The 27,899-nt window shown below is 40.8% G+C and overlaps 2 protein-coding genes across 6 annotated transcripts in view; one reads left to right on the top strand and one right to left on the bottom strand.

The window, feature by feature from the left end:
- Positions 1 to 1,415: 1,415 nt before the first annotated feature.
- Positions 1,416 to 22,891, bottom strand: NRBF2 (nuclear receptor binding factor 2). Of its 4 annotated transcripts, none has more exons than XM_086899818.1 (6): positions 17,813 to 17,838; positions 14,930 to 15,002; positions 13,228 to 13,354; positions 11,922 to 12,006; positions 3,992 to 4,032; positions 1,416 to 2,931 (listed from the first exon to the last, which is right to left on the bottom strand). In XM_086899818.1, exons 5-6 carry the CDS (start codon positions 4,013 to 4,015, stop codon positions 2,215 to 2,217), a joined length of 741 nt encoding a protein of 246 aa, XP_086755944.1. In that variant the 5' UTR covers positions 4,016 to 4,032; positions 11,922 to 12,006; positions 13,228 to 13,354; positions 14,930 to 15,002; positions 17,813 to 17,838; the 3' UTR covers positions 1,416 to 2,214. The 4 variants fall into 4 exon arrangements, with proteins under 4 accessions (XP_086755944.1, XP_023785978.1, XP_023785977.1 ...); XM_023930210.2 differs by lacking the exon at positions 17,813 to 17,838 and adding an exon at positions 17,639 to 17,728; XM_023930209.2 differs by lacking the exons at positions 13,228 to 13,354; positions 14,930 to 15,002; positions 17,813 to 17,838 and adding an exon at positions 22,706 to 22,891.
- A 14-nt stretch (positions 22,892 to 22,905) lies between these two features.
- The window catches only part of LOC111941947 (uncharacterized), a 90,943-nt gene continuing 85,949 nt past the window's right edge, over positions 22,906 to 27,899 (top strand). The window contains exon 1 of one of the 2 annotated variants that reach the window (XR_015289804.1): positions 22,906 to 23,618. The gene's annotated coding sequence lies outside the window, so the exon portion shown is untranslated. The remainder of the gene's footprint in view (positions 23,619 to 27,899) is intronic. The other variant, XM_086899820.1, reaches the window with a different exon arrangement.

Below are 27,899 nucleotides of genomic sequence, written 5' to 3'. Positions count from 1 at the left end.
GGAACACATCCATGCTCAGCCTTACTGCCTGGAGTTGGAATTCAGCAGCATGTGTTGAGTAGGCAGACTGCAAGAACAAACATTTGCATTGCAGGAGAGAGAGAGAAGTTTTAACACCACTTTCAAAAGTGGCAGTATGGAGTTTTGCCCCTACTTGGCCATCCCTTCCCACAGAGAAGCAATTTCTTTCAGATCTGGTGTTTCGTTTACGCAGCTACACATCAAGGGACAGTTTAGACTTCAAATCAAGAAGGTAGAGCTTGCAATTCCCATGCTCCAACCTTTGAGGAATCTTCTTCAGATTCTTCAACAGACCTAAAAATTGCTTCCTGTTCCTATAGCTGCCATTTTCAGATGCCACCACCATGTCTGTCTTGTAGCTAACAACCCTGAGCTACCACCCCAGCACTGGCATGAGGTAGGTGCTTAAATAATTTTATTTCCATCTTGTGAGCACATGCTATTTTCTTTGCTTTACTTAAATGACTAGAAACACTATGCTCTTCTGCCTTGTTACCTGGAATAGTCAGCCAGCCAGGGACCAGCAGAGACTGGGACTTGCCCTTTGGTAGGAGCAGTAAGCTTGGCCTGACCTCGAACAGGTTACCTCATCACAGCTGGATGGGGCTATTTGCTAAAATGTTCCAGCTGAAAAATAACTTTTTTATTTCCCCAGCAAGATTAGATTCCAGCTACAGTTCAGCATAAGGCACCTCTTCTAATGAACCTGTCTTACCTCTCTTTCTATAGACTTTTTCTAACCTCAAGCCCCTATGCTCCTTCAAGCACAGAAGAAGCCAGGTATACACACGTAAGGGGAGAATTTGCACAGCAGTAAGGTGTTCTTACTGCACTTACAAGTCTATTCTGGAAGAAAAATGCACTCTTAGAAAGCAAGCTTACCTTTTAACAGCAGAGTAACTGTAAATGACATAGCTTGCAATACTGAACACTTCACTAATCAGTAACAGCAGAATGTAATTAATGCCTCCACTACACAGTGGAACACCCCTTGGGAGCCCCAGCTGAGCTTCAGGCCAGGGGCTGAGCCATGCTGGAAGGGACAAGTGTGAGGAGGCTGCATGGCCCTGCTCAGACCCAGCATCCTCAGGGGATGCACACAACACTGCTCAGACCCAGCACCCTCAGCACTGTTCCTATGGCTCCTGCTGGGCTGTGCCCCAGCAAATCCATGGAGCTGCTCCGCTGATGCTCCAGCGCTCTGCAGTGTTGGAACCTGGCTGTCAGCCAGGTCACTTCACAGGTAGGCAAAGCCCTCTGAATTCATTCCAGCTTTCTTGAACTTGCTCGATGATGAACATGGAAGCTCATCTGTAGGTGTGTCCTAACACTTAGTACAATTAGTAATTTCTTCTTTGTACTTGGCCACATTTGTACAGATGTAACAGACAGTGTCGAAACACCTTGGTTTTTATTTTCCTATCCTTTTTGAATCAGGTTAAGCTGTAAACAATATCTTTTTCAATCAAATACTGTCAGCTATAATTACTTCCATTCATGCATCACTGAAAACAAAAAGGGTATTTTACCTTAAGTATAGATTTTTCATTTTAAACCATGTCACTTTATACAGAAACCAATAGCTAGATTCACTTCACCCTGATTAGTTATGTAAACAGATAACCCCCCCAAAAAAACCCCTCATCAACAGAACGAATAATTTGGTTCCTTCATAGAATGGAAATTAAAATCTCTTAGACTTGAGGTTAACATGGTCAGGAATATAGAGTGTGGCACATAAATCCATCTAGGAGGTGTATAAATTACACTGTGTCTGAATTAACAGTTATGCATAATGAAATGCACAGTTTAAATTCATGCTAGAAAGCATTTTTCAATATTAAATGGCAGCCAACTGGCTACCATAACAGGTTCTGCACCATCATTTATGGCATTATAGATAACTATTACATATAGCATACTTAAAAACCCTAAAGGATTGTGTTACTTGAAACATTCTCCAGGCAGTTGTTTGGTTTGAAACATTGGGAGTAAGCTCGATCTCTTATACCAATTATGGTACCTTTAACTTCCATGGAGTAAATCAGATGTGATGTGTATTTCACAGTAACAAAGTTGCTTAATGCCTGTTCTCTGACAGTAGCATTGTTTCCACCCTCAGATCACCATTGTCCTGGTGACTTTCCCTTTTCTCAAATCTGGTTTAACTACATTGAGCACTTTTCCTGTTTTTTAACTATTCATCAGTCCTTTCAGTATATCATCAGAGAGTTCCAGCATTGGGAGTTCAGGGGATGGGATGTCCAGGGGGGGAAGGCTGGGTATTGGAATGTCCTTTGCCTTCCCAACAGTTGTTGCAAACTTCTGCCAAGTTGCAGCTGAAGAAGCAGATTCTGAGTTCTGCTGCAGACCCCACAACTCTGACTTCTCAACAAAGTCAGTGTCTACATCCAATTCCCTGTCTACTGGAGATTTTTGGAGTCTAGCTCTTTCTGCTTTTAACTGCTTATTCTCTCTCCTTAATCTCTCATTTTCAGATACAAGAGATTCTATAAGCTGCTTCAAATCTGCAATTTTGGTTGCCTGCTCTTCTATTATTGTTTTGTCATCTTTTGGTGCTTTACTCCCAATACATGCTTCTACTGGCTCCTTTTTTTTCTGAAGCAGAAATAAAAGTGTATCTGGGTCCCTGTCAAAGACACCCTGAATATCCTGTGAACGTTTCTCTGTGGAAGAGCTGTATTTCTGAGCAACAGGAACCAGTACATTTTGATCATCAGAGTCTTCAGCAGATGGCTTGTAAGAAGTCTGAAGATGTGTGGCTACTTCCTTGTCAGCACTCTGCTGGGCTTTCAGCTTTTCCTCCCTCTTTGCCCTCTTCCATCTCTCCTGGATGAGAAGTAACTGTTTCATATGACTATCCCTTTGTAATTCCAGTGATAGCTGAGCCTGAGTAAGAACAAGATTAAACAATTTAGTTGGTGATCCCTAATACCGCCCAAATATTCACACACATTGAATTATATGTGTGTAAATATTTACATAAACAGCATCACCACATGCCCAAGGGGAGGTGCTTTTTTTATTCAGACATTAAATCCAACAGGAAGTGCTCTCTGCTTGTACGGTGCAACACATTCAGATATGTCATATTTATCATAACTACTGGTCTTTTTGTTTGTAAGTCACTGACCAGGCTACATCTCTGGGCAGAGGCACCAGGAGTTTTACGACCAACACCAAGAAGGAAGAGATTCACTTGGCACGCACTGGCTAAACAATGTATGCTTCTATGATGGTATCTGTGTAGACATATGAATAACACCCAAAATGAAGCAGCAAATTGCTCCAAGGCCAGGTATGGTCCCAAATGATTCAGCCATTTTTAATGAAGGTGGTGGCACAGCGATTATTAACTCACCTAGGTGGAAGACCCATTTTTCTACAAGAATGACCCATTGGAGCAAAACCAGATGTCTGATCTCCAAGGGTTATTTTATTTTATAATACTGGCTAAATTCAAAGCCTGCTGGTACAAAAGTGCTGAGCAGACTACACTACTACATTCACAGATAAACTTGTGCAATGAATAAGAAAAAGTGTCAGGGCTGTTTTTTCTAGAGATCCCCTAGTCAGGATGCATTAAACCAAAATGACACACTGTAGGTGAGATGAGACTTTTTGTCTCAGCAAAATACTAAGTGCCTCACAGATAAAGTTAAATATGACACTAGTTTTGTCACCTACTTGAAGATGTCTGGCAGATTAGAAAGTTGGAGACCCCTTGGATAGGTTAAGATTTCTCTTGACCTTGTTCCACATAAACTTGGAAAAACTCTCTAGGAAGACTGGTATTACCACACTTGTGAAACTCATGGTGCAGTCGCCAAAGGTTCAGAAAATTTTGCAGAGGCTAATGCCAAGGAGGGGTGTGGTCAGACACAATGGGACACATGGGCACACCAAAAGGTTGTGGCTGGTTCTGGCATCTGCTGCATTCTGGTCTTACCTGCTCCGACTGGGTCAGCTTCATTGCATCTGTAAGGTACCCTGCAGGACAGAACATCCATCAGCACTTACGGCACAGCTGAAAAGCTTGAACACTTCCACGAAAGCTAAGAAAGCCTTCAGGCCTGTGTGCTCAATCCCCACAAAAAGGCAGCAGTCTAGAGGCAAAGTATCTACCAAGTTACAGTGGGCTGGAAATATCTGCTGTTTTTCAGAAGTCTGAAAAAATTACTGTAAGACCTTGTAGTACACTTCACCCTTCCCATGGTAATCCTGTTGGCTTGGGTCACTCCAGTTTGTTTTTAGAACAGCAGCAATTTCCAAAAAGACTTTGAGCATATTTTACTAGTACTGAAAATGACAATGTATGAGAAACTCACAACCAAATTTGGAATGATGCAAGACAATGATATAGAACGAACAAAGAAATGCAAGAAATATTCAGTGTATTTTTGGGTTTTGCCTTAGTATATTAAGTTAAAGAAAACAAAAAGTATGCATTTTAGAAATTTAGAAAAAAGTAAGTAGAATTCCTCATCACTCTCAGTAGCCATAAATACCAAAGAAACTATTAGTTTTTCACTTTATGGGGTTTTCTAGTATTTATGAATGGAGCAAGAACGCCTGGTATCTAGGTTGCCATGTTCAGAGCAGTCACTGTGTCTCCACACAAGCCCTGTCACTGATTGTTTCACCAGTTAACACCTCCTTTCTTCTTCTGCCAAGTAGCTGCACATTGTCAGAGAGCTGGGGGACTCCAACACAAAAAATTAAGCAGGACTATTTAAGTGGACACGTAAATGCACAGAGGAATGGCTGTCTCTGCAGTGTCAAGGTCTGTGATGCAATCTGATGTTTTGCTTGAGTTCTGGGGAGCTCATCACCTGTTCTTGGCTGCTTTGATGCAGACATTAGGAAAGGGAAGTTTTGTCAGCAAATATTTGTCCTTTACCAACAGAAAAAGCACTGTGACTTTGCATATGAAAGCAGTAAGGAAAATGCAAAGTATAAAGTGAAACTGGCTTACAGCAGGTACACAACTTCAGTCTGTGCTTACCACAAGGTATTGGCTTCATGTTCAATCAAGAACTGCCATCACAATGATAATCACCCCCAATCTAAACAACTTTGGAAATGTCTGACTTTAGCTGCTCATATGAGAAAAATATGTTTTCAAAAGGGTTCTTAATCTGGACTGAAAAAAAACTTATATTTTAAAAATAAAAATTTTGCAAAAAACTAGACATTCTACTTACACAGAATAACAGAATCTGCTGAGTTGAGAGGGACCAAAATGACCATCAAGGCCAATTCCTGGTCCTGTACAGGACACCCCAAGAATCCCATGTGCCCAAGAGTGCTGCCCAAACAGTTCTTGAACTCAAGACAGGCTTGGTGCATGCAAATCTAGAAATTGATTTTAAGAGCTGAAATGTGAGTTGTGACAGCCATAGCTGGCCTGTGGCTGCACAGATAATTTGGCCCTTACTGACAGATGCTCACTCAACCAGCTAGAAGCTTAGCTCATTAGAAGTAAAAAAGTCCCTAAACATGTTGTTGATTGGATTCAAGTTCAAACAGGGGTTCCCAGCCAATCCCTTTGAAGCACAGATGCACCCATATCATTGGCCAGTGAGTTAGGTGGAGTTCAGATCTTTAACCAATCACGAGTCTAAGAACAGGAAATTTGAAAGCCCTATAAAACGGGGTGCTGGAGAACAAAATCCAGCTGTTGCTGCATGAACACAGTGTGTGCTTGCTGCTTGCCTGACCCTGAAACTGTGACAATTGGTGACGCCAATGTGATCCAACAGCTGCCTCAGAAAGAGTGAGGAGACAGGCGAGGTAGCAGGGAATAGCTGCCTGCAGCCTTCGAGCTGCTAAAAGCGGTGAGCAGAGCTGTGGGGCAGCCTGGAGAGCTGCCTGCAACCTTTGAGTTGCGAAGTCCCGGCAGAGAAGAGCAGCATGGAGAGCTGCCTGCAGCCTTTAGAGCTGCTTAGAGGAACAGCATGGAGAGCTGTCTTTGGTCTGGACGCCTGTAAATAGAAAAGGCTACCAGGAACATGGGAGGGGTCTTCGACTCCAGAGGACCCCCTCCTGCAGGTATGGACTTTTTTTCTAAAGAAAAGAGGCACAGAATATGACCAACAGGCTCTGTTAGCCCTAATAGTGTGGTGTGTGAGCCATGGATTGGATGGGACCAAAGGGACTTAACAACTAAGGAGTGGGCTGGCCAGTATATATTTACAGCAGCCTCCATGGACAACAAGACTGCCATGAATGTTATAAATCTATAGAGGCTTGTGCTGGACTTATTACAACAGCTAAAAAATGAGATGGATGCAAGGACGGCAGAAAGGACATTGCAGGCACTGCCTACTGAGATGCACAGCGAGAACAGTACACCAGGGGAGGCAGCAGGAGGCATGGACACCGAGCTGGGCAGTAGGGATTCTGCACAGCCATGCTGTGTTTATAGCTTTATGCACTGGACTTCGCTAGCTGCATAGTTCCCATGGCGACAAAGCACCCTACAGCTCCAACTGCACCTGTGCAGACCACAAGCATGCCACTGGAGATGGAGGAGCTCCTAGGACAAACATGGATAAAAGACATAACATACACCAGACATGTCATTGCCATTCCCGCTGCTGAGTCCGTGTGACACTGTAGCTTCCTGTCTGACCCAGCCAAACTGAGCCGCCATCTTGGGGGAGCACTGAACAGCTGCCATGCTGGCACAGAGAGAGCTGGGGGGCAGTGCTCTTCTCCACCTTTCACAGAACACAGCTTTGCTCTCACAGGTACTGCCACTGCTGCTCAGGAGGGGGACAGCACGGACCCAGTCCACACTGCTCCTGCCACCACTGCTGGCAGCTGGTGCTTCTGCCATGGTTTCCGCCCAGCCAGCACCACTGCTGTGGTCCCTGAGACTGGGGTATCCTTCCAGCCAGCCACCACCAGCAAGTGAGTGCTGCAGCCGTGGTCTCTGTCCTTGCCAGGGTTGCTGCCATGGCTCCCTGTGGCCAGGGGGTGCTCTGACAGCAAAGCCCTTTTCAACAGAGTGGAGTCACACTCCTACCATGACTCAAACCCAGCACTGCCGCCTTCCAACTGCGCTGCCTAGCGACCATGGCTGAGGTCTCTCCTGCCGTGATGAGGGGGATGTGGCAGACCAGCCATGTGGATTAAAAGGACACTGAAACCCGGGAGTAGTGGGCAGGGGTGTCCCAGCCACCACAGCCTCCACAGCTACTCACTGTGGCAGTGCAGGAGCCCAGCGGGTGGGGCAAGGCTAAGGGAACTACCCACAGAATTAAGACATATTAAAAGGCTCCTCTATTAAAGTCTCTGAACATCGTACACGATAGAAAGTTTTTATAAAAGCAAGTAACCATTCTGATATTGGTTTCTGTGTATGTCTTCTAATTGGTTTGATTCTCATGATAACTTGTAGTACTAAATCATTTTCTTTTCAAATATACCTTAAATTTCAGTTATACTTAAGGATTACAGTTTAACTTAATAATTCTCTCCCATAAAGAACTCACAGTAATTTTCCAAGTTGTTTTTACCCTAAAAAAAAAGAAAAAAATAAGGTGTTTTTTTGTAGTCCATCAGGGCAAGGGGTTGGCAAGGGACTTTGCCTCAGGCCCTGAGAAGAATCTCCTTTAGTTAGGAGATGCCCCCTGAATAGTTATTTGTAAATGTGGCCAGAAAGTTCTATAGTTTCTTTGTTATCATTGGTTAAGATTTTATGCATTATTTTACATATTCCAAGTCCCCGGTTTTTGTTGGCCCCTTTCCCGCAGACTCCACCCCTACTTTAGTTTGTATAAATTGCTGTAATCCCCTGGTCCTCGCCTTTCTAGTGCACCACATACATACATTGTTCACATTCTTGGTCGTTGTTGCAGTTTGTTATTTTCTCCTTATTAAAGTGCTCTTGTTTCAGGTCACTAAATCATGCACTAAATCATTTTATCTCACCAACTAAGGGACCTTCACAGTGTCATCTTGAGGAAGCACCCGGTTGTCTAATCCATGCATGGGCTGCTACAGTATTTGTTATCCTCTCTCTAAAATTTTACCATTTCAGTTATGAGATTTCCAAAACTAAAATTAACTTTTGTTCCCAGTACACACATTTTGTTCAAGGATAGGAGGTGCTGACTCATTTTAACTTATCTAAGAATTAATACATCTATAGTAACCCAGCCAGAGTTGCAGGATAAAGGTCTAAAGCTTAGAAAGTTACTGAGGTAACACCAGAAGGAAATCTACTAAATGTGCTTTTAAGACAAAGACCGTTTTATAAAACATAGTAAGTCTGGAATGCTTTCCCTAACTTTCCATGGTAAATAGCTTCCAAAAAAGACTCATATAATACATGTGCTCAGACAGTGTTCATAATAATATTTATCTAAACTTTACCCCCTTATATTTGACTAGACATGCTTTGTGATTACTCTAGATAATGGTAACATGACACTTTTATCACCTTCAATCTGATGACCTTTTCTATTATATTTATTCAATTCATATATTTGATGTCCTTGAATGTCTTATGAAATTCTTAGTATTCCAAACTTATAAATCAAAACACAAGACACACAAGATTGTTGAATTTTACTTTCTATCAACATAACAGAAGTGTTCAGCATAGAGGAAAACTGGATCCTGAATTTATTACAATATTGCCATCTCTAGTTTGCACTGTCTAGAATTTTAATAAGGAAGACACTAGCATGTTACTTTAAAAGTATTTTTTTGCTAAGAAGTGGAGGTGATGCCTTTATTCTAACCATATTGCTAATACCTCCAACCACAATGTTGTAAGGAAAATACACATATGCTTTTCATTGCTTTATACAATTTTTTTGGACATAATTTTATTTATCTGAAACTTAGCTTGTGGGCCTCTGGGTATGTTCTAAGAGTCTTGTTGAATTTGCTTCAAAGGTATTTCAGACAGCAGGAGTAACTAACATTTTTGCATTTCATTTGGACATAACTCCTAACCCACTCATTTCTTTAAAATATGATTTAAGTTATACAAATGAATGTTATAGTTTTAAGTCTACAACTATTATCCAAAATTGAGCTCTGTAAAATGAATACTCCTAGAAGTGCTAATTTAACAATCTTAACAACTGCAGCCAACACAGATGCTTCATATTCACTTATTTAATAAAGTACCATCAATTAAGGTAAACTGGTATTATCCACATATGTGTTTTTTGGTATTGTGACTTTACAAAGGAATTCTATAAATATAACTGAACCAAGCAGAGAAGCCTTCAAGAAAAAATTACTTATGACTTAAATGCTTCAAAAGTCAAATACTTTAAAGATATGACAAACACAAGGATGTGTCATTCTCAGGATGTGACCTATAAAACCTAACTAAGACACAGAATATTTCCTTTAATAATTCATAATTGGTCTGGTAAATAGTAGTTTCAAAAGCAGTTACATACCTCAGTGTGATGGATTAGCATTTAAGAAAACAAAGGGAAACGCCTAAGGAAGTTAAGGCTGCTGGAGGCTGATGGGAGTTTTTCTCCTGGCCAATAACTGGCCATTTCTGAGAATTGACAGTAGTTCTGACCATTGAAAAGTGAGATCAACCTGTGAACACCACCTTAAGACCTAAGCCCGGGAATTTCTTTGTCTCTTTGTTTTCCGGCTGGTCCCGCTCCCCCGCAGCCTTGTCTCACCTAGTGGGGAGGGGGCTGAGCCGGACACGAGCAGCTCTCAGGCAGGAGGGATGAAGACTGTGGGGTGGCAGGAGCCCCTTCCCAGAGGGGCTGAGCACCTCGCAGGGTTTGTGGAGCCTTCTACAGCAGGGCTGCCGGGCCAGGCCAGTCCCTGGCTCGGCTGCAGTTTTTGCTGCTGCTGAGTTTCACCAGAGACTGCTGAATAAGAAGAGAGAAAGCCATTGACCGGCAGTGAGCTGAGACAGTGACTACACTCTCCAAAGCAGCCATGAAAAAAAATCTTCTATCGAAGACAGCTCCAGTTACTGCTCTGGCAGAGATCACAGAACCATCTACAAAGCCTTGGCAAGATTTTAACTCTTTCACTACCCAGATGAGACTTGAAGATTAATCCTTTTTTTTCCAGAGAGAGAAGAGAGTGAAAGAGACACCATAAACTATCAAAGCCACTGAAGAAAGGAATTAAGCTTCAGATGGGGGAGAGAAATAAGGAGATGCTTTAATAAGCTGAAATATTCTTTTGCTAAAACTATGGAGATGGACAATAGTGTTCTGAAAAAACTCCTGTAATTCATGACAGAGTATATTGGGGGGAATAGGGTATTTCAAAGTGTGGATTTAAGCAAATGGTGAAGTAGTTGTGACCCTATGAGATGCTGGAACAGAAAAAGAGAAGTGATAATTGTTGAAGATTTATGGCCTTTAAGAGGCAAAGAGAAAACTTCTGTTTCCAGAGATGTTCACAGAAACAGATGAATAGATGAAGAAAACTTCTGCCTTTGAATAACTCATCCTTAAAATGACACCCATAGACTTATGACCTATAACACACCTCAGAGTAGTGTGAAATAGGAGGAGAGAACTGATGGCAGAGTTTTCCAGGCGGCTGGCATCAGAAAAATAGAAAGCCATGAGAAAAAACTGGTTTTCTGGTAAAAAACTCCATAGATTAGCAGAAGAGAACTTTTTCTCTACAAAGACTGATGAAAAGACTATAGCAAAGTTGAGACTATTTTAATCACCAGGTTTCTTTGTCGCTGTGTTGTCATGTAAACAAGAGAATAGTTGTGTGGTAGAGAAAAAGGGTTTCTGGAAGTTTTATTCTGGTTTCTTATTCTTGTAGTTTTATTAATAAAATTTCTTTATTCTTTTTAAGTTTTAATTCTGTTTTTCTCCTCTTCTAATCCACATCTCACAGCAAGAAATTAGTAAGTTTTCTAGTGATTTTTTAGCTAATGCTTTAAATCCATGATACTCAGTAAACATAAAATGACTCCTACTGCTCTAGGGTATGTTACACCACAGTAGTATTTCCTACAAAGCACCTTAAAACATATCCCTTTTAAACAGAAAAGGGGGAATGCGTGGTCTATACCCTATACCCTAAAGGGTATATAGGGTCTATATCTATACCCTAAATCACTTGACACTGTTAGAAGTATTTTATATACTTAAAGAGATAAGACTTAAGGATTTTTATCTATTTAAGAATATGAGTCAAAAAACACAAACTGGACAAGTTGTTTTCCCTGTTGGTTGCTTTTCCCACAGTTCTGAGGTTGAATTGTTTCTTGTTTATAGAGTTAAGTTGTAAAGTTGTAACTTCTAAGTAATGAGACTGTGGCATGCCAATATGAGAATGTTGATAATCCTGCCTGACAGCTCCTGGGAATGAAGGTAACATCTTCAATGATATGTGGAATGCATCACTGGCTGAGAGAGGCTAGGCTGGTCAAGTTTGGTAGAATCGTGTGTCATCTTGCTGTCCTGTCATTCTAGCTGCAAAGAGCCCTTGCAGAAGGATGACAGAGAACACTTTGCATTTTTAATAAAACAGCGAGGGGTACTGTGACAGCCATAGCTGGCCTATGGCTGCACAGATAATTTGGCCTTGACTGACACTTACTCAACCAGTTAGCTTGTTAGCTCATTAGTAGTAAAAACATCGCCAAATATGTTATTGATAGGCTGATTTCAAATTCAAACAGGGGACCCCAGCCAATCCCTCTGAAGCACAGATGCACCCATATCATTGGCCAGTGAGTTAGGTGGAGTTTAGATCTTTAACCAATCATGAGTGTAAGAACAGGAAATTTGAAAGCCCTATAAAACGGGGTGCTGGAGAATAAAATCTGGTTGTTGCTGCATGAACACAGCGTGTGCTTGTGGTTTGCCTGTCCCTGAAATTGCAACAAGAAATAACCAACTCACCAGCAGCTTTTTTGTGACAGGAAATTGCTTCTTCGTATTTCCCTGCTGCCAACAAGCGGTCAGCTTTTCTGCTTTGCTGGTGAGCCTTAAAATTAAAGAAAGAACATTACATCAATGAGGGTCAACAGATAAACAGTTATACCTGTCTTAAAAGTAACCAGTATATCTGAAAAACCTGTACTGATTCCAATTCTCAGGCTTTTAGGCTCAGCCAAAAGCTTCACTCCCTTCCAAGCTTTGTAATTGGACTTCTTTAATACTACTTTGCAAGAGTCTGTACTGGTAAGAACAGAAGTTTAACACAGCAAAACTGGTGTGTACACAACAAAATACTTTTGAAGTTATTCTTCAGAAAGCATATATTCTCCTTTCGAGGTAGGCATGTACCATAGTCACGTAAAAAGAACATTAGGCCAAAAGAAGTTAATGAGAAGTTGTAAGTATTTTGGACCAAATTACCTGACAGAACGCAAGTTATTTGAATTGTGTTACAGTTGATTTGACATTTTCTGCTGCCCCATGCTAAAGACATTTTGCCTCATGTTGAGTAACATGCTTTTTTTTGTGTAGCAGCACCATTAATTGGTCTAAGCACAGCCATAGGTAAAAGTATCGAAGTCGTGTTGCTGTACAACAGTTAAATCTATACTACTATTTGTAAACCACTAATGTAAACCACCAACACATACTAAGGTTGTTGCTGAAAGCATTTGATGCAAATATTTGCATATGGTCAGTGAGAAACCACTGCATAACCAGCACTGCTACATTTATGAAAGCAAGTCTTTTTTGTCATAACTACAAGACATGGATTTTCTGGCACTTCCTCCAAGACAAGCTGTGTAATGTGAAAGGCTACAAGCACTAACTGGAGAGACTGTCCGTTACACACACTGTTCAGGACTTCTTTACTACATGTTGAACTTGAAGTAAACAGACATCAGGTAATGATACCTACACAGTACTGATATTAACATCCATTTAAAATACAAGTCCCAAAATGCAGGCCAGTTTGTCATTTCTGCCTGCCAAGTGGAGTTACGCCCTACAGTACTATAGTAAGTTCAGTTTTCTACCAGAATCTTAGCAGCTCTGACATCACAGAAGAGAATGACTTGTATAGAAAACACCTGTTTGGGCAACAGCTGTTCTTAAGCAATCCCTGACAGTTACATCACTCCATGAAGACATCTGGCTTTCTTAAAACTGATTTCATATGCTAATATGTTGTCTTCTTGAAAAACCTAAAACACAATTCCTTGATTCTTGACAAGAAATATTCTTTATTATAGTCTTTATTTCTCACCTTCACTGAACCCTCAGAGCATTATCAGCATTTCCCATTTCTTCTACCCTCAGGTTCAATAATCTCAGAAGAGGAACTGTTTTCCTATTGCAATATCATCTGTTTTATGGCCTTTTTCTATGGACTCCTACAAATGACATATGCCAGAAAGATAATTATTTCCCGTTGATATGAACAAACAGTATCAGCACAGATAGAGCCATCTACTTGGTTATTCCTGGCAGCTTGTCCCATTACAAGTTAACTATGTCATGGACTTAGAAACACCTGAGCTAGTTCTTTGCAAAATAATTTTTCAGTAAATTAGTATTGATACAGCTGCTTCTGCAAACTGCATGGGCAGGTCTTAAAAAAACAGGGGAAGATGAAAGAGAATAGCCAGAGACAGAATAGCTAAGATGGCAATTTTCAACAAGTCAGAGGACAAGTTCCATTTACAAGTTTCTACATATAAGAATTTGAGTCCCATTGTTTTCAAAGATTATTATTCATGTTTTAAACTTTTGGAGTATGATCTTATTCAAATCACTAAAGCACATGCAGAACATCTGAGGACATTCAGTTCTTATTTGATTGAGAAATTAAATTATTTTCATTCTCAATTAACTTCCAGTGAAGCTGAAGAGAGTGAAGAAATTGGATTAATAAGTCTGAACTGTGAATAAAATTAGGAAAGCAACAGTCCATAGATGCAGGCAAAAACAAAACCTAAGGTCCTCTGATGACAAGGTCACAATGCCTTTCTTGCTCTTACATCAAAATATACATATCATCTTACTCTGGTGTAACAGACTTCCCAATGGAAACAATAGGAGTCACACCAGAAAAAAAGTCAGTTTTAAGCACAGCCCTCTGTGAGAAAACTAGTTGTTTTGCAGTCAGTCATAGGCAAGGAATTCCTCTTTTCCTATCTTTTCCTGACAGGTTGATAAGAAAATACTTGCTCATTTATTCTAACCCATGTTTATTCCAATTAATTGACTGTGGAAGGACCAAGGAATTTCTCCCACTTTCACAGTAGCTTATTTTTCAACAAACAATTTGAAGAAATTAGTGGTGCTGTTTCCTAGCAGCAAGTTATGAAGCTGCAACGGAAGTATTTGGATGCTTACTAGCCATTATCAAGGATGAGCTTCTACATCTTGCCTATTCTGATGGCTTCTAGTGCTCAGTTACACTCAGCCATGCAGCTTCCAACTATTGTTAACATATCAATTTTGAACTCACAGTGGCCTGTATCCCATTATAAAGCAATGGAAGAACTGTTGCTCCTGTCATAAAGAGAAGATTACTCGCAAGTTTATCCTTGGCCTGATGTCATGCTAGAAGGTATTTACACAACAGCTCTGGAGCTGAAATGCTGGCTCCCAGCAGATTCAAGCAGTATTGCTTTGACTTTGGTCTTGCTGCTGTCATTACAGAAACACCTGCTGCTTGACTGTGGTGGGTTTATAGATCTGATTTCTCTTTCCTCTTCACTTGCGGTGCTGGAAATTAATGTAGGATGAGGTGTAAGAATATTTATAATTTAACAAGCTATAGAACTGAAAAGGGGAAGCAGGTTGACAACTACTTTCAGATGTCCCTCCCAATCCTCATGAGCAAGAATTCCTAGTAGGCAAATGGACAGACATAACAACTTGACTCTTGTAAAAGGAAGCAGGTGTGAGTGAAGGATGGCTAAGCTAAAAAGTTTCCTCACCTTGCTCCAATATATTTGGTTCTTGAGGGATTGGTGTAAGCCTTACTGTGTGACTTGAAGCACTCTGGACTAACTGCAGAAGGTAAGACAGAATTTTTACACACACTTTCTAAATGTAGTTGAAATGTTGAGGGATGACACTTGCTTTAGTAAGTTTGTACTGCTGTTCTAGGGGAGTGTCCTTATTTGATCTTTCTACCTGAATAGCCCAAATCATTGCCTATGTAATCTCTGAACAGCAGAATAAACCCCAATCAAACAATCCTCAAGAACAGCAATGTCTCCTCTTTACCTATACCTTTCTTTAACACTCCACTTCTTTGTTAGTTTTTTTGGTTTTTTCCCACTATAAACTAGATAATGACGTGATTTCAGGTGGTGAGAAATGAAGCCATAATGCTGTTCCCTCAAAGGAAAAAAACAAATGCTTTCTTTCTAGACAGCGTACTGTTAAAATTTAAAGGACTACCACAGTATGATCCTGGCTCAGGTTGCTGGGATAAAGAGGGAAAGCTGCTACTCTTTCCTACAATTCTAGTTGATAGCTAGCTACTGTGGAAAGAAGCGTAACATGGAAAAACCTGTTTGATTCAACAGTATTTCTAAAAGGCAGATATAGTGCTACTCATTTTCAAATAGGATAGGCCTACTACCCTCTCCTGAGAGCAGTCATTTGCAACAGTGCTCCTGTAGATCAGAGAGAGGTATGCTTTGTTTTTCCTCTCTTCCACTAATGGGAACAGCTCTTCACTGGACAAAGCCTTGCACAAGATGCTAAGCTTACAGCTTTCTTTTGTGTATTACAAAGGACTCACCAGAAAATGATGTATTTTAATGTGATTATGGAGCATGGATTACAGTGCCTTACTTAAAATGACAAAGTCAGGGAAAATCCAGCTGCTAAAATGATGTGGCCTGATGAAAGCTTAACTGCAAAGAAGCTTCTGTTTGTAAATGTTTTGAGTGAATCTACTGTTTGATGCTGCTATCATCTATTTTATATTATACACTGTGCATGCCAGGTATTCTTGCCAGAAAAGATTAATACCAGTGCTCTCTTACTGCTGAAAACAAAGAGGAAGGTTTTTTTGAGAAATGAAGAATCTATTTTAGGATTTGTTTACTTAAGGATATAGGTCTGATTTCTATTTTGAACAGTCAAAGCACACACTGCATTGCTTCTCTATTATCCAGAAGAGTGCTTAATGTTTTTCATGTGGGTGTGTACAGCAGCAGGCCACAAAGGGTGGGATGAGGTGGTGCACTATGGCTCTCCCTTCTCCACACGCACTCTGTCAGAGGCTACATCTATAGAAGCCCCTTTCAAATCCATTCTTACCAGGAAATAGCAAATTTAGAAAGGTTTGAATGTGTATGTCCTCATATACAGTGAAAAAATGTAATTAAGATAAAGTGCAAAACTTGATCTGAGAGTCCAAAAATAAACTGTGGCCATCTATTTAGTTAAAAAAGTAGAACCTTGATCAGGGTGACTATGGAAAACTCTTGTATTTACTGGCAGCTGCACTAAAAATAATAAGGAGAAATACTGTAACTTATGCTAAATAATGAGAATATATTTGCAGTAAAACTAAAGAAATAGTAACTCTGTAGCTTTACCAAGAGAAGCAAGCCCCCATTTTTAAATACTTGTATTCTGTAGAGAAAGATGACTAAAGATCAACAAAAAAGTGGCAGAACCCATTGTGGCTGTTCAACCAAGACCACTAGTCACATGTCAGCTCAATTTTCTGTTTTTGAAAGCCTGTATTTAATAAAGTTGACAGAACAATGATTCAACTATGTAAATTATAGATCAGTGTTTCTATAAAACAAAACAAGTATGTGACACTATCATGAGAAAGTTAATGTTGAGAATACAGACTCCTCACTCACTTTGTATTGAATTGTAAAGATGTTAAAGTTCAACTTGCATGAAAGCAATAGCATTAAACTTCAAATACATGGGCAGACAAGCAACCAGTTGTTTAGGTAACCCCTATAACAGACTGAATAGCTCTAATTGACTACACGTGTGTTCCCAACCTATTCCAAGTTTCAAATAAAATGGTTAGTCTGAGTTCTTCACTATGCAAATGAAATTAAAAGCTCAGGAATGAACCCAGCTTGCATTCATACTGCTCAGGTTAGGTGGAGTCTTCAAAATCCCATACAGGCAGAGGTGTAGCCCTCTCTGTGATCACCTACACCTTCATTAAGGCATGGTATTCTTTTACCTACTGCATAGTCAAATCAACCTCATTTGGTTCTTTTTCATCCTTTTCATCATATTTTCATCATATTTAGTATGATAAAACCACTAATGCTTCAACTTGTTTTTCAGAGCCATTTTCAGACTCACAGAATGAATTAGGTTGGAAAAGACAGTGAGATAGAGTTCAACCTGTGACTGAACACCACTGTGTCAACTAGACCATAGCACCGAGTGTCATGTCTAGTGTTTCCTTATCCAGGGACGGTGACTCCACCGCCTCCCCAGGGCATTTTGTGTGCCTACAGCTCTCAGCTGCTCTGGCAATGTTCTTGTCCCCATATATAATGTGTCACAGCTGGTACTAGACAAGTCATGCTAACTGCAGGTTACAACTTAAGTGAGAACCGTTCCATTGCTCTGATAAATAAAACCAGTCTGGGCTTCTTATATACCCCTAAACCACAAGACTCAAGCTGTTACAGCAACTGAGCTACCTCTCAATAGGAGCATCTGAACCATTACAACAAATTGTCCAGTAGACAAGCTTCTAAGTGCTACAATTTCAAAACAAGTGGAGCAGAAAGGCTTCAGCTGTGCCTTCAGTCTGTCTCACTAAGCTTCTCTGACAAGGCTTCATTTATGTCTTAAAAGCTGCTGGTCATGCTTACTCAGAGCTGAACTCTGTGCCTTGATGACACGAATGTAATGCCATTGTGACACAGCAGAAAGGCACTGCTGGTAGGTACCCAAACAGCACAAGCACAGTGAGGAAATAATACCTGTCAACCACCCATCACTTAGCTAATTATGTTCTTAACTGGGAGCTGCTGCAAATTATTTTATGTGCCAGAAGGAACAGTTTTGTGTTGTTCTTTTACAGCAGTTACATGCCTGCACACAATATTGTACGGCTTTTCCAAGGTGGCTATTACTGATCTGGCTGTTCAGCTGAGTACCTGATGCACCTCCAGTCACTTTACTCAGATATGCTGCTGTCTCTGTGGATTCACACCTTTCAGTTCTCCCACCACTGTGGTAAAAACAGACTTTGTGTTAGGCATGTCTGTCTAGTGATAGACATGCCCTTTTGTTACCGCACAAGCTTGCTCTCTCTAATTTGAGTTCAAAATTGAAAGCCTTTTTTTTTTTGTTTCATTTTACACTGGAAGATCAAGTATAGCAGCTGTCAGGTTAAGATTGAAAAAAAAAATAAAACAAAGAAAACAAATGGGGTCCCATGGATGTTTCTGGAGATTAGCATAATATTCCTGGTTTTCCAATTAAAATAACAGAAGTGCAGGCTGGCATTGTCTCAAATACATTAGCATGTGTGGCTTAAATTTTTTGGTTTCTAGTGAACTTTCATAGCTGTTTTCTATTTTCACCTCCTACACTTCCATATTGCATATTTATTCTGCTTGTTACTTGGATGTAGTATTACCTCACTTTGAAATAATTCATTAAAGTAAACCATAACTGTCTTGCACTGGAATGGCTGCTACTGATGACTAATATATTAATATTATAACCTTTCATTGTATGAGATTCTTGGAATACACATTTTGCACTATTCTTACTCCAGCTACTGGCCTGTGCTTTCTGGTTTTCACTAAAACAGCAGCTCTTCAAGCTTGCTCCTTTATGCTTCAGGAAACTCAGAGGTGATAGTCACCAGATTTTGGACTGTATTCTATTATAAACCATACAAATACTACTACCTTGCAGGAAGAATACAAGGTAGATGTGGTATGGCTCCTTAGCTACAGGACAATACTGAGCTGTTAAAGTACAATCTGTAGAATTATGAAGTCCTGCGTGTCAAACTGTTTATAGAGCAACCGCTAGTCTCTTCTTGAGGTCAATACTATTTGCTTCACTTTTACTGTGTTACTTCCAAGCTTCTGATGGTCAGCAGTGTGTGGCTGTGCTTCTTAACTTGTAACTTTTGCTCCTACACTAAGGGTAAAATTATGGCTGGATGTGAGATCAAAATTCTTTGCCTAAATCAGCAGTAGGAACTGCCCCTACAGCAAGCAGCAGAGAAGCTCTCAAGATGCTTTGTAAAAACATGCAGTGTTCATAGACTTATCTTCATGCTTTTACAGTGTAAGTTTTAATTTGTAAAAAGACTGTTGAGATGTTTTTGGGTCTGGATTATGTGTGAAATAAGTAATCAGCTGGGCTAGGTACCTGTTATATGGCTGCTTTCTTGTGCAGGGACTGCAGTTAGCTCATGCTGGTTTTAAGTTCCATGGCATAACCTAAAAGTTTTATTTGTGAGGTTGAAGAAGACTCAGTTCCATAATGATGTAATTTTAGGGAAATATATCTTTCAGAAGTTTCATAAAAAGAGCATAATTGAAGCTAGGGAAATGTAAGATATGGCAGTAAAGTGTAAGGGGTGGGATGTGATTTTCTGTTGTTGGAGGTTTTTTTTGGTTGTTTGGATTTTTTTTGGTCAGACCAACTGGCCAGCAAAATCAGGGTAGTATCCATGCTTTCCAGTAACTAAGACTAGATGCTCCAATCCACAATTAACGGACAATTTTTACAAGACAAAGCAAGATTCAAGTACTGTGGTAAATTCTAATGAAAAGCCTTAACCGATGAAAAATTAGTTTTGTGAAAATTGGCAAGCTGTGATATACTGGAAGAGGGAAAATATCTTGTGTTTAAGCCATTGATAGCAGTTAAATAAGAGTAATGATTACTGTATCCAAAATAATATTTTAGTTTATGTGTTGGGTGATTTGGTGTCTTTGGTTGATTTTCCTTTTTTTTGGGTAGCTTTATTTTCTTCACTGGCATATTTGGAAAAAGTTGTGCTTTTCCAATTCACAGGAACTAGATTTAGGTAAGAGAATAAATTTATGGGAAAAGAGAATGCAATAGGTATCAAAAACTTAAGTGAACAGTCTTATTTTGGAGGTTGGCACCTTCCCTGAATGTTGTTGTCAATCTGAAGCTCCACAGCAGAGAGGGGTTGTGCACAGAAGAGCTTTGCAAAACTCTAGTTACTCCTTCCTGTTCACGTCCTTGTAAAAATACAGGCATGTTCTAACCATGGTACCATACCCATGGTACCCATTCAACCCTCTTATGATAAAGAGTTTCCATGGTGCTTGACAACCTAAAAGGACATGTCACTTTTCTGTATATGATGATCCATGACTACATTGCACAGCAGTTTCAAGTAAAGTTTTTGTATTTCAGGACACTCAGACAAAAGGAACATATTCACAGGCAAATTCGTAATTTTGTATATGAAAGCATGTAAAGCAACTCTCCTGTATCATCCATTACACAGAAGTGTCTTGACACTTGTCAGCTTGGAGATAGACAGGCACAGTAACTGCACACTCCTGTTGTGGTTGCAAGGTCATAAAGCAGGCTTTAGTCACACTCGTGTCACTCCTACAATCCTTCTAAGTGGTCTCAGTAAGAAACATTACTGACTAGTGAAATTGCCAAAAAAGTTGCAACTTTCAGACATTTGCTAGTGAATATACAATTATAATATTCTCTTTAGAATCTGATTACTCATTATTATACTAATGTCCTAGGGTAACTTTATGATGCATGTATCCCCAGTCATCTGTTCTGTTTATGCAGGATTTTAAGTTCTGCACCTTTAAGACTAGTAACATGAGCAAAGGTGGGCAGGGGGGAAAGAAGCGCACAGTTTGTTTTCAGAAACTGTACTTGTTCCCACACATTCCTGCTTCTGGACTGTGTTGTCTGCAGCACAGACAGCGGGAGAGAGCTCTCCTTTGCTTTTTAGTTATTTAAAGTTTTTTTTAGCTAGCTGAGGCAGAGAAGTTCCCCAGACTGTGGCTTTTCTTCTTGGAACTAATTAGCCCTGCTCTGGACTGAAAACCCAGCAAAACACCAGGAGCTCATGCCTGTGGCCCCACTGGGGCCCAGGACGCAGCATTTTCCAGTGCAGGTGGGACTGATAAGCAGGAGGGACTGAGTGAGCCGAGCTACACCCCATGACAATGACTTTCTGAATTTGCCATCTCTTCAGAACAGCAAGAGGTTTTATTTTTTAATATTATTTATTATGTTTGTGAATACTTTGCTTATAAAATAGTTTTTTCTACTTTTCTCCAAGGAAATATTTTCTTGAACCAGAAAGGGGAGAGGCCACTTGAATCTGCTTTCTAGAGGCATCTCTTTGGAAGTTTCCTCCAAAATTTGCCCTAAACCAGAACAACTAGATCTACTTTTTAAAAAGGCTTTTACGGTATCTGTGAAACAGCTTAGTTTATCCCTCCTGTACTAACATGCTGTAAGTTTGCCTGACTTTAACCCTATCATATCAACTGGTTACAAGGGATTTCCTATTTCCTGCTGTTCCTTATTTAACCTTTCAGTAGACAGAGTAAAAAGTGAGACAGTATGATACTGACATACCCAGAGTGGTTCTGCACCATTGTGGAACCTACAGATCTAAACAGATCATCTTCCTACTACATTGTCAGCTGCAATTCCATGGGTGGTCTGCAATGACAGTTGTATAAGTCTTCCTGAAACTAGGGAGAGCAATCCAGAAAATACCTGACTGACCCTGTAGGCAAGGATGTGTCAAGGTTGGCACCATTCTAGCATAAATAATCTTTGATTAAAACCTAAACTGACAAAAGTCTCTGAGGTTTGCATGGCAATGTCTAAACAATTCCTGGATCAAACTCATTCCTGGAAGCAATATAGCTGTATTCCCAGTGTGCTGCCTCTGGCTAACTGGACTGCTGGACTGCTTGTTTTCTAAGGGAATGATCTGTGTATCACCACATAGCCATGATACAGCTTTGGTAAAACCCACAAGGCAGCAGAGAATTAACTCTTCTTGACCTAGATCTTGTCTATGGGACAGAGACCTGCCAATTTAGACTATTTAACATCTGATTAGCATTTGTGAGGAGGCGTTTTTCAGACCATCTGTGTTTCAGTTCAGGTTCCTTAGAAATTTAATCTAAGCAGAGCAATTTAAGAGATTTAAGGTCTTAAAGCATTTCACCTTCTGAAATTAAAGGATGCACTTAGCCAGTACTAGGCCCTGGCAAGCCTCTAAATCTCTTGAAACTCTCATAGATATGGCCTGTGTCATCTAGACGTTTCCTCTAGACGCTTCCTTCTTAAACTTCCCTTGTCCCTCGCTTTTGCAACGCGATGTCCCCGCACACCCTTCCAATCTAAACATACCACGACAAGCACCCCTGGGTAGTTCCCCTCTCGCCGCGCTCCTGGGTACGGAGCAGTGTTGTCTCCGGCGGGACCGGGGCGAGCGCACCCCCTTCTCTCCCCGAAGCCGCCTCCGGCGCGGGACGGCCGCTGGGCCCCGCTCCCGTCCGGCCAGGGCCTGACACCTGAGCAGGTGTTTAGGAAGAAAGAACAGCGGCAAGAGCTCCTTCTTCTGTTCAGGTCGCGTCTCTCCGTCCGGTTACCTAGGGGTAGGAGCCAAGACGTGTCTCCCGCTCCCTGCTGTCTGAGCGGCGGGAGCAGCGGCGGCACCGGCAGACCCGACGCGCCCCCCCTTCCCCTCCACTCCCCGCGCTCACCAGGTTGAGGGGCCCCTCCATCACTTCCATGGGCGGCGGGGGCTGTGGGCACATGGGCGAGGGGTGCTCGCCGGTGCCCCCGGCCCGGCCCGGCGCGTCCCGGCCCCAGCACGGGTTGTAAACACGGCGGCCACTTCCGCCCTGCCCGCGAGAGCCGGGCGCTGCCTCGCGAGACTACGGGGCCGCGTCGCCGGGGCAACGGGCACCGCGCGAGCTTCCCGCCCTGAGGGCAGGACGGGGCGTTTGTTGGGACGTCAGGAATAGAGAGGGGTTTGTTCGCCATTCCCATAAGAGTGTGCCAGTCAGCGAGGGTGAAGAAAAATAAGGAAAAGCATCACCTTCTTTGCTTCTTGGAGAAGTTAAACCCTAAAATGGTGAAGAAAAAAATAAGAGAAAAGGAAAACTTAGAATCATAGGATATGCTGAGTTGGAAGGGACCCATCAGGATCATTTAAGTCCAATTCCTGGCCCTGCATAGGACACTCTTAAGAATCACACCACACGCCCAAGAGCTTTGTCCAAATGCTCCTTGAGCTCTGTCAAGTTTGGGGCTGTGACCACTTCCCTGGGGAGCCTCTTCCAGTGCCTGACCACCCTCTGGTGGAAGACTTTTCCTGACATCCAACCTAAACCTCCCCTAACTCAGCTTCATGCCATTTTCTCGAGTCCTGTCACTGGTCATAAGAGTGAAGAGATGAATGCCTGCTCCTCTGTTTCCTCTCATAAGGATGTTGCAGACCACAATGAAGGCCCTCCTTTGTCTCCAGCAGGCTAAACAGACTAGGTGACCTCAGCCACTCACTCCTTGGGCATTGCTGCTTATGATGTTGATTTAAAGTATTTCAGCATTAATGGTTGTTCTGTGAGGATAATTAATCTTACAGAGAGATTTCTAATCTGAGTTTGTGGCCATGTAAGTACATTTATCTCAACTTTAGTGTGGCTTTTGACAATTTCCTGTAACATCGCTGTATAGGAAGTGTGAAAAACGAGGTTCACATAATTTTTATAGAACTTAAAAGTTTAATAAAAAAGACAATTAGGAGAAAAAAATAAAATAAAATATACAGATATGGCCGGGTGTCTCTGCATTCAGCCAAGAGAGCACCCCTTACTGACAAAGGATTGTCCCTTAAAAACAGAATCCTACTACATATCCATAAATTCTCATACATATTCATACATTCCTCTTAGGATCTTCGGTATTCTGTTTAGTTTTCTCTTGCCCCCTTCCCAATAGATCAATCCTCTTGGTACCATCGAGATTTACATTCCCTGATACCAGAAATGCAATAAATTCCACCCCAAGAGTTCAGGTCACTGCTGTCTTCATCTGGATAAGATACTATACAAAAGAAAAAAAAAAAAAAGGTCTCCAGCTATCTTTTTCAGTCTTTGGGTTATACAAACGAAAGTTTGGGGTTTTTTTAATGCTATGTCATAGCTTAACATATATGTATTATACCACTATTTCTAAGTTTCATTAATAACAGAAATAAAAAAGACTATATTATTAGTTACATTTTCTAATCTTATACATATAATATTCATTATAATTCTTGCGAAAAGCCAATAATATGATATGCATTTATAACAGAAGTGATGAAGTATGATCTAGATAAACAGACACAGAGATGGACTGAAAACTGGCTGAGGTGCCAGGCTCAGAGGGCTTGCTTTCATTATGATCAGTGGGAAAGTTCCACTGGTGTCCAGTGACCAGTGACTTACCCCAAGATATGATGCTGGTACATTATTTAATGCCTTCATTATAAGTATTACTTAATGACTTATGCCACCCTCCTGCATGGAAGACGTTAAGTAATACTGCTAATGAGCCTGTTAGGGCCTGCTAAGGGGAAGAATGGGATTTCTGTGGGGAAAAGTGCCCCCAGCATGGCCCGTAGAGGTTCTTAGTGCAGCACCAGTTAAGTAAGTGCCTTTTACAATGCAGCACGGAGAGGATATAAAGAAACACACATGAAAATATGAATGTCTGGTCAAAACCTTGCCTAGGAATAAGTGACGTGGCTCTCAAAGTATAAGAAATAGTTGCAACATATTCTGTGCAGTATCAAGTCAGGTCTTTAATAGGTATCAGGAGGCTATAATTCAAAATAATGGATGTAAGCCAATATAAGGCTGAAACTGGTATATAAAATTTGTGTATAGTTGTACATGGATACCAGAAGCTAGCTGCTATACTGTCAATCTAAAGCTCTGCACCCAGTCACAGCCACACAGAAAATTTAAAACTAGTGTAAAGACCAGAACTGGGTGAGTTTAACTGAAATGCTTTAAAAAGAGAACTATCTTGCTTGCCTTTTGGCTATATTCTTGTTATTTTTCTCGGAGTTCAAGTTACTGTGATAGCTCTTTCTTCCAGGGGGCTCATAGATGGGAATAGAGCAAAATGTGAGGTAATAAAAAAGGCTATGCTACTAAATGCTTCTATCCCATGGGAGCTTTAAAAATACTTTAAAAGTTCCAGGCAGAAGCTTAAGGGACAGATACCAAGGCCTGTGATGAGGGGAGAGTGGGATTCCTTGTTGGGATAAGTTCCCCCAGCAGAGAGCAGAGTCATGAAGCAGTAAATGTGCAAGGGCTCCTCATGGCTTTTCATTGCAGGAATTGGAGTGCATGGAAAGAGGTGACAATGGCAATGGTACTGAAATTGCCATATCACCATGTATGTGATAACAGTAGTGTCGATTCTCCCACATTAGAAGTGATAGAATAAGAGGAAATGGCCTCAAATTGTGACCAGGGAGGTTTTGATTTGATATTAGGAAAAATGTATTCACTGAAAGGGCTGTCAGGCATCTGGTACAAGCTGCCCAGGGTAGTGATGGAATAGCAGTCCTTGTAACTATTCAAAAAAACTTGTAGATGTAGTACTTAAAGTTTAATGGTGTGTTGCTGTTGGACACGATATAGAAGTGTAGGTTCAATGCAGTACACCTGAACAAGTTGCTAGGAAAAGAACCTTTATTCTCTGAACTGTTCAGCTTTTATAGGGTTTTCCACTACAGGTTTAACATGATTGGTCAAGGGAACACCACCCCTTGTCCCATTGGTGGGACAAGAGAAAAACACACTATCTACAGTTATACAGAACTGTTTTGAGAAAGTAAAATGGTTTGCAAATATCATCCTTGAGCAAGAGAGCTCCCAAGAAACATTCCCTTGGGAACAGATCAGCCACTGACAAGCTGTAATTCTCTCAGGTTCAGAGAAAATCAGGTCCACAATGGCGGACCTGGCAGATTTAAGTTAATGCTTGGACTTGACCTTTTCCAGCCTCAATGATTCTGTGACTAATTATTCTAAATACACTGTCTTGAGAGAGACCAGTAAAGCAGGGCAGTGAACATGGTGAGAGTTGTGGTCCACACAGCTTTGTTTTGTGAAGACCAGAGAAGTGTGATAGAGGGATTGTGTGTAACTTTGTCAGGTGGAACAAAAGGTGGCATGAGTTCATATAATAGTCTGAAAGGGGAAAGAAGGCAAGAAAAAAAGGGAAGAGAGAAAGAAGGTAGGGCTGAAGCTGAGACATCCAGAAGATAAGAAATTAAAAAGCTAATTAGCAGCAAGTAAAATCCAGACTTCCCTTTATGCCCTTTGTAGCTGCAATCCTTAGACATGAGAGGCATCTGTGGGTCTCTGGGGGAACCCAGATGACCTGATATGACATAGCTCTCAACTATGCCTGTACTGTAGGAGCTAGCTCTGCAACATGGGAGTTCTGGGAGGATTTTCCTTCTAACGTATATGGTTAGACAAGATAGTCTCTCTGGCCAGGAGCTTCCCAAAGACACTTTGCTAGTTTCCATTTTCATTTGCAAGAGTTTATCTATCACTTGGTTTCATTATATATCAGCAAGTCAGATCCCATGTAGTCCAGAGGGGTTTTGATCTAGAGCCCTCCTATTGACTGAATAGGAGATAGATGAAGTTGTCCTGTATCAGTTGTTAAAAGCATAGGTTGGCCTGGGTGAGGGAGAAAGGTCAGTTGGAACTTCGCTGTCAGCACTTACACTCAGACATGAGACAATAAAATGGAATTGTTTCATTGTACTGAACCACTGTATTTCCCTTCCTTTTAGCTCATGGGCGCACTCATGAAAAAGTAATATTTAGCTCTTATGTGTAGGAGCATAGTACACATTTTGACCATCCCACTTGGTCACTGTACCTCTTCACAGTGACAAGCCCTTCTCTAATCCTTAGCCCTTTGCAGCCTGGCCTTTTCCTCTCTCCTCCGGTAGTGCTACAAAGGAAAAAGTTTGCCAAAGGTCTTTCCATTTGAGCACAAAACTTGGTTGCTCAGATGTTAATGAAGTCACACTGAATTAAATGTGTCACAATTTACTGATTTTCTTGCATCTAAACATCAGACCCTACATTTAGCTAGCTGATTATCCTTTCCCATACTGCATTAATCTGGAGGCAGATGTTGATAATCTTGTTAAATACTATGCAGGATGAGATTTTTGATACCCTGGCAATTAATTTGCATACTGTCTAGCTGTTATTTCTAGCCCCTTTACTAACTTTTTTTTTCCCTTCTTTTGTGATAGAACTGGAGATTTTAATTAATTAATTAATTAATTCAAACTGTATTCCTGATCTGTTTGTGTATAATTTTAAGTTTTGCATAAAATATTTGATTCAGGTGACAGGTAATTGCATAGCTGTTTTTTTCTGTGTGTTTATCAGTTATCCATAAGTCATACCAATTTGCTAAAACAGATTAGGTCAAACACTTGTATTAATCAAACAAACTAGTTCTGAGAATGTTTTCCATTACTCCTGCTACTGGCTGAGGAAAGACAATTTAATTTATTGGGTTTTAAGAGACAGTCAATGTTCATTTCAAGACACATTATCTTCAGTGGAAAAAAGAGTAAGATGCTGGGCCAATTTACCACTTGTGGAATGGGAGCTAAAGGATTAAAGGATATATAATCAAAAGAATGAAGGTTCTAGGGGTTGTGTTGTTGAGTCAAGCCAGTCTGTGGATAGATAGCACGTTTTGGCTTTAACAAAATGCAAATATCATTGTCCTCTGGTCCTTCAAGAAGCATCATGTTGCAGTGTCCTAAGGCAGCTGCAGGAAGCAAGAAAACCTGTAACCTCATCTTCGTAAAATTAGCTATATGATGTTAGTGCTGCTTAAAAAAAAAAATCTAAA

This window comes from Cyanistes caeruleus, chromosome 8 (assembly GCF_971803275.1).
Source record: "Cyanistes caeruleus chromosome 8, bCyaCae1.hap1.1, whole genome shotgun sequence".
NCBI classification, from domain to species: domain Eukaryota; kingdom Metazoa; phylum Chordata; class Aves; order Passeriformes; family Paridae; genus Cyanistes; species Cyanistes caeruleus.
Note: the sequence above shows the minus strand (reverse complement) of the source record. Positions and strands in the feature narration are given on the sequence as shown.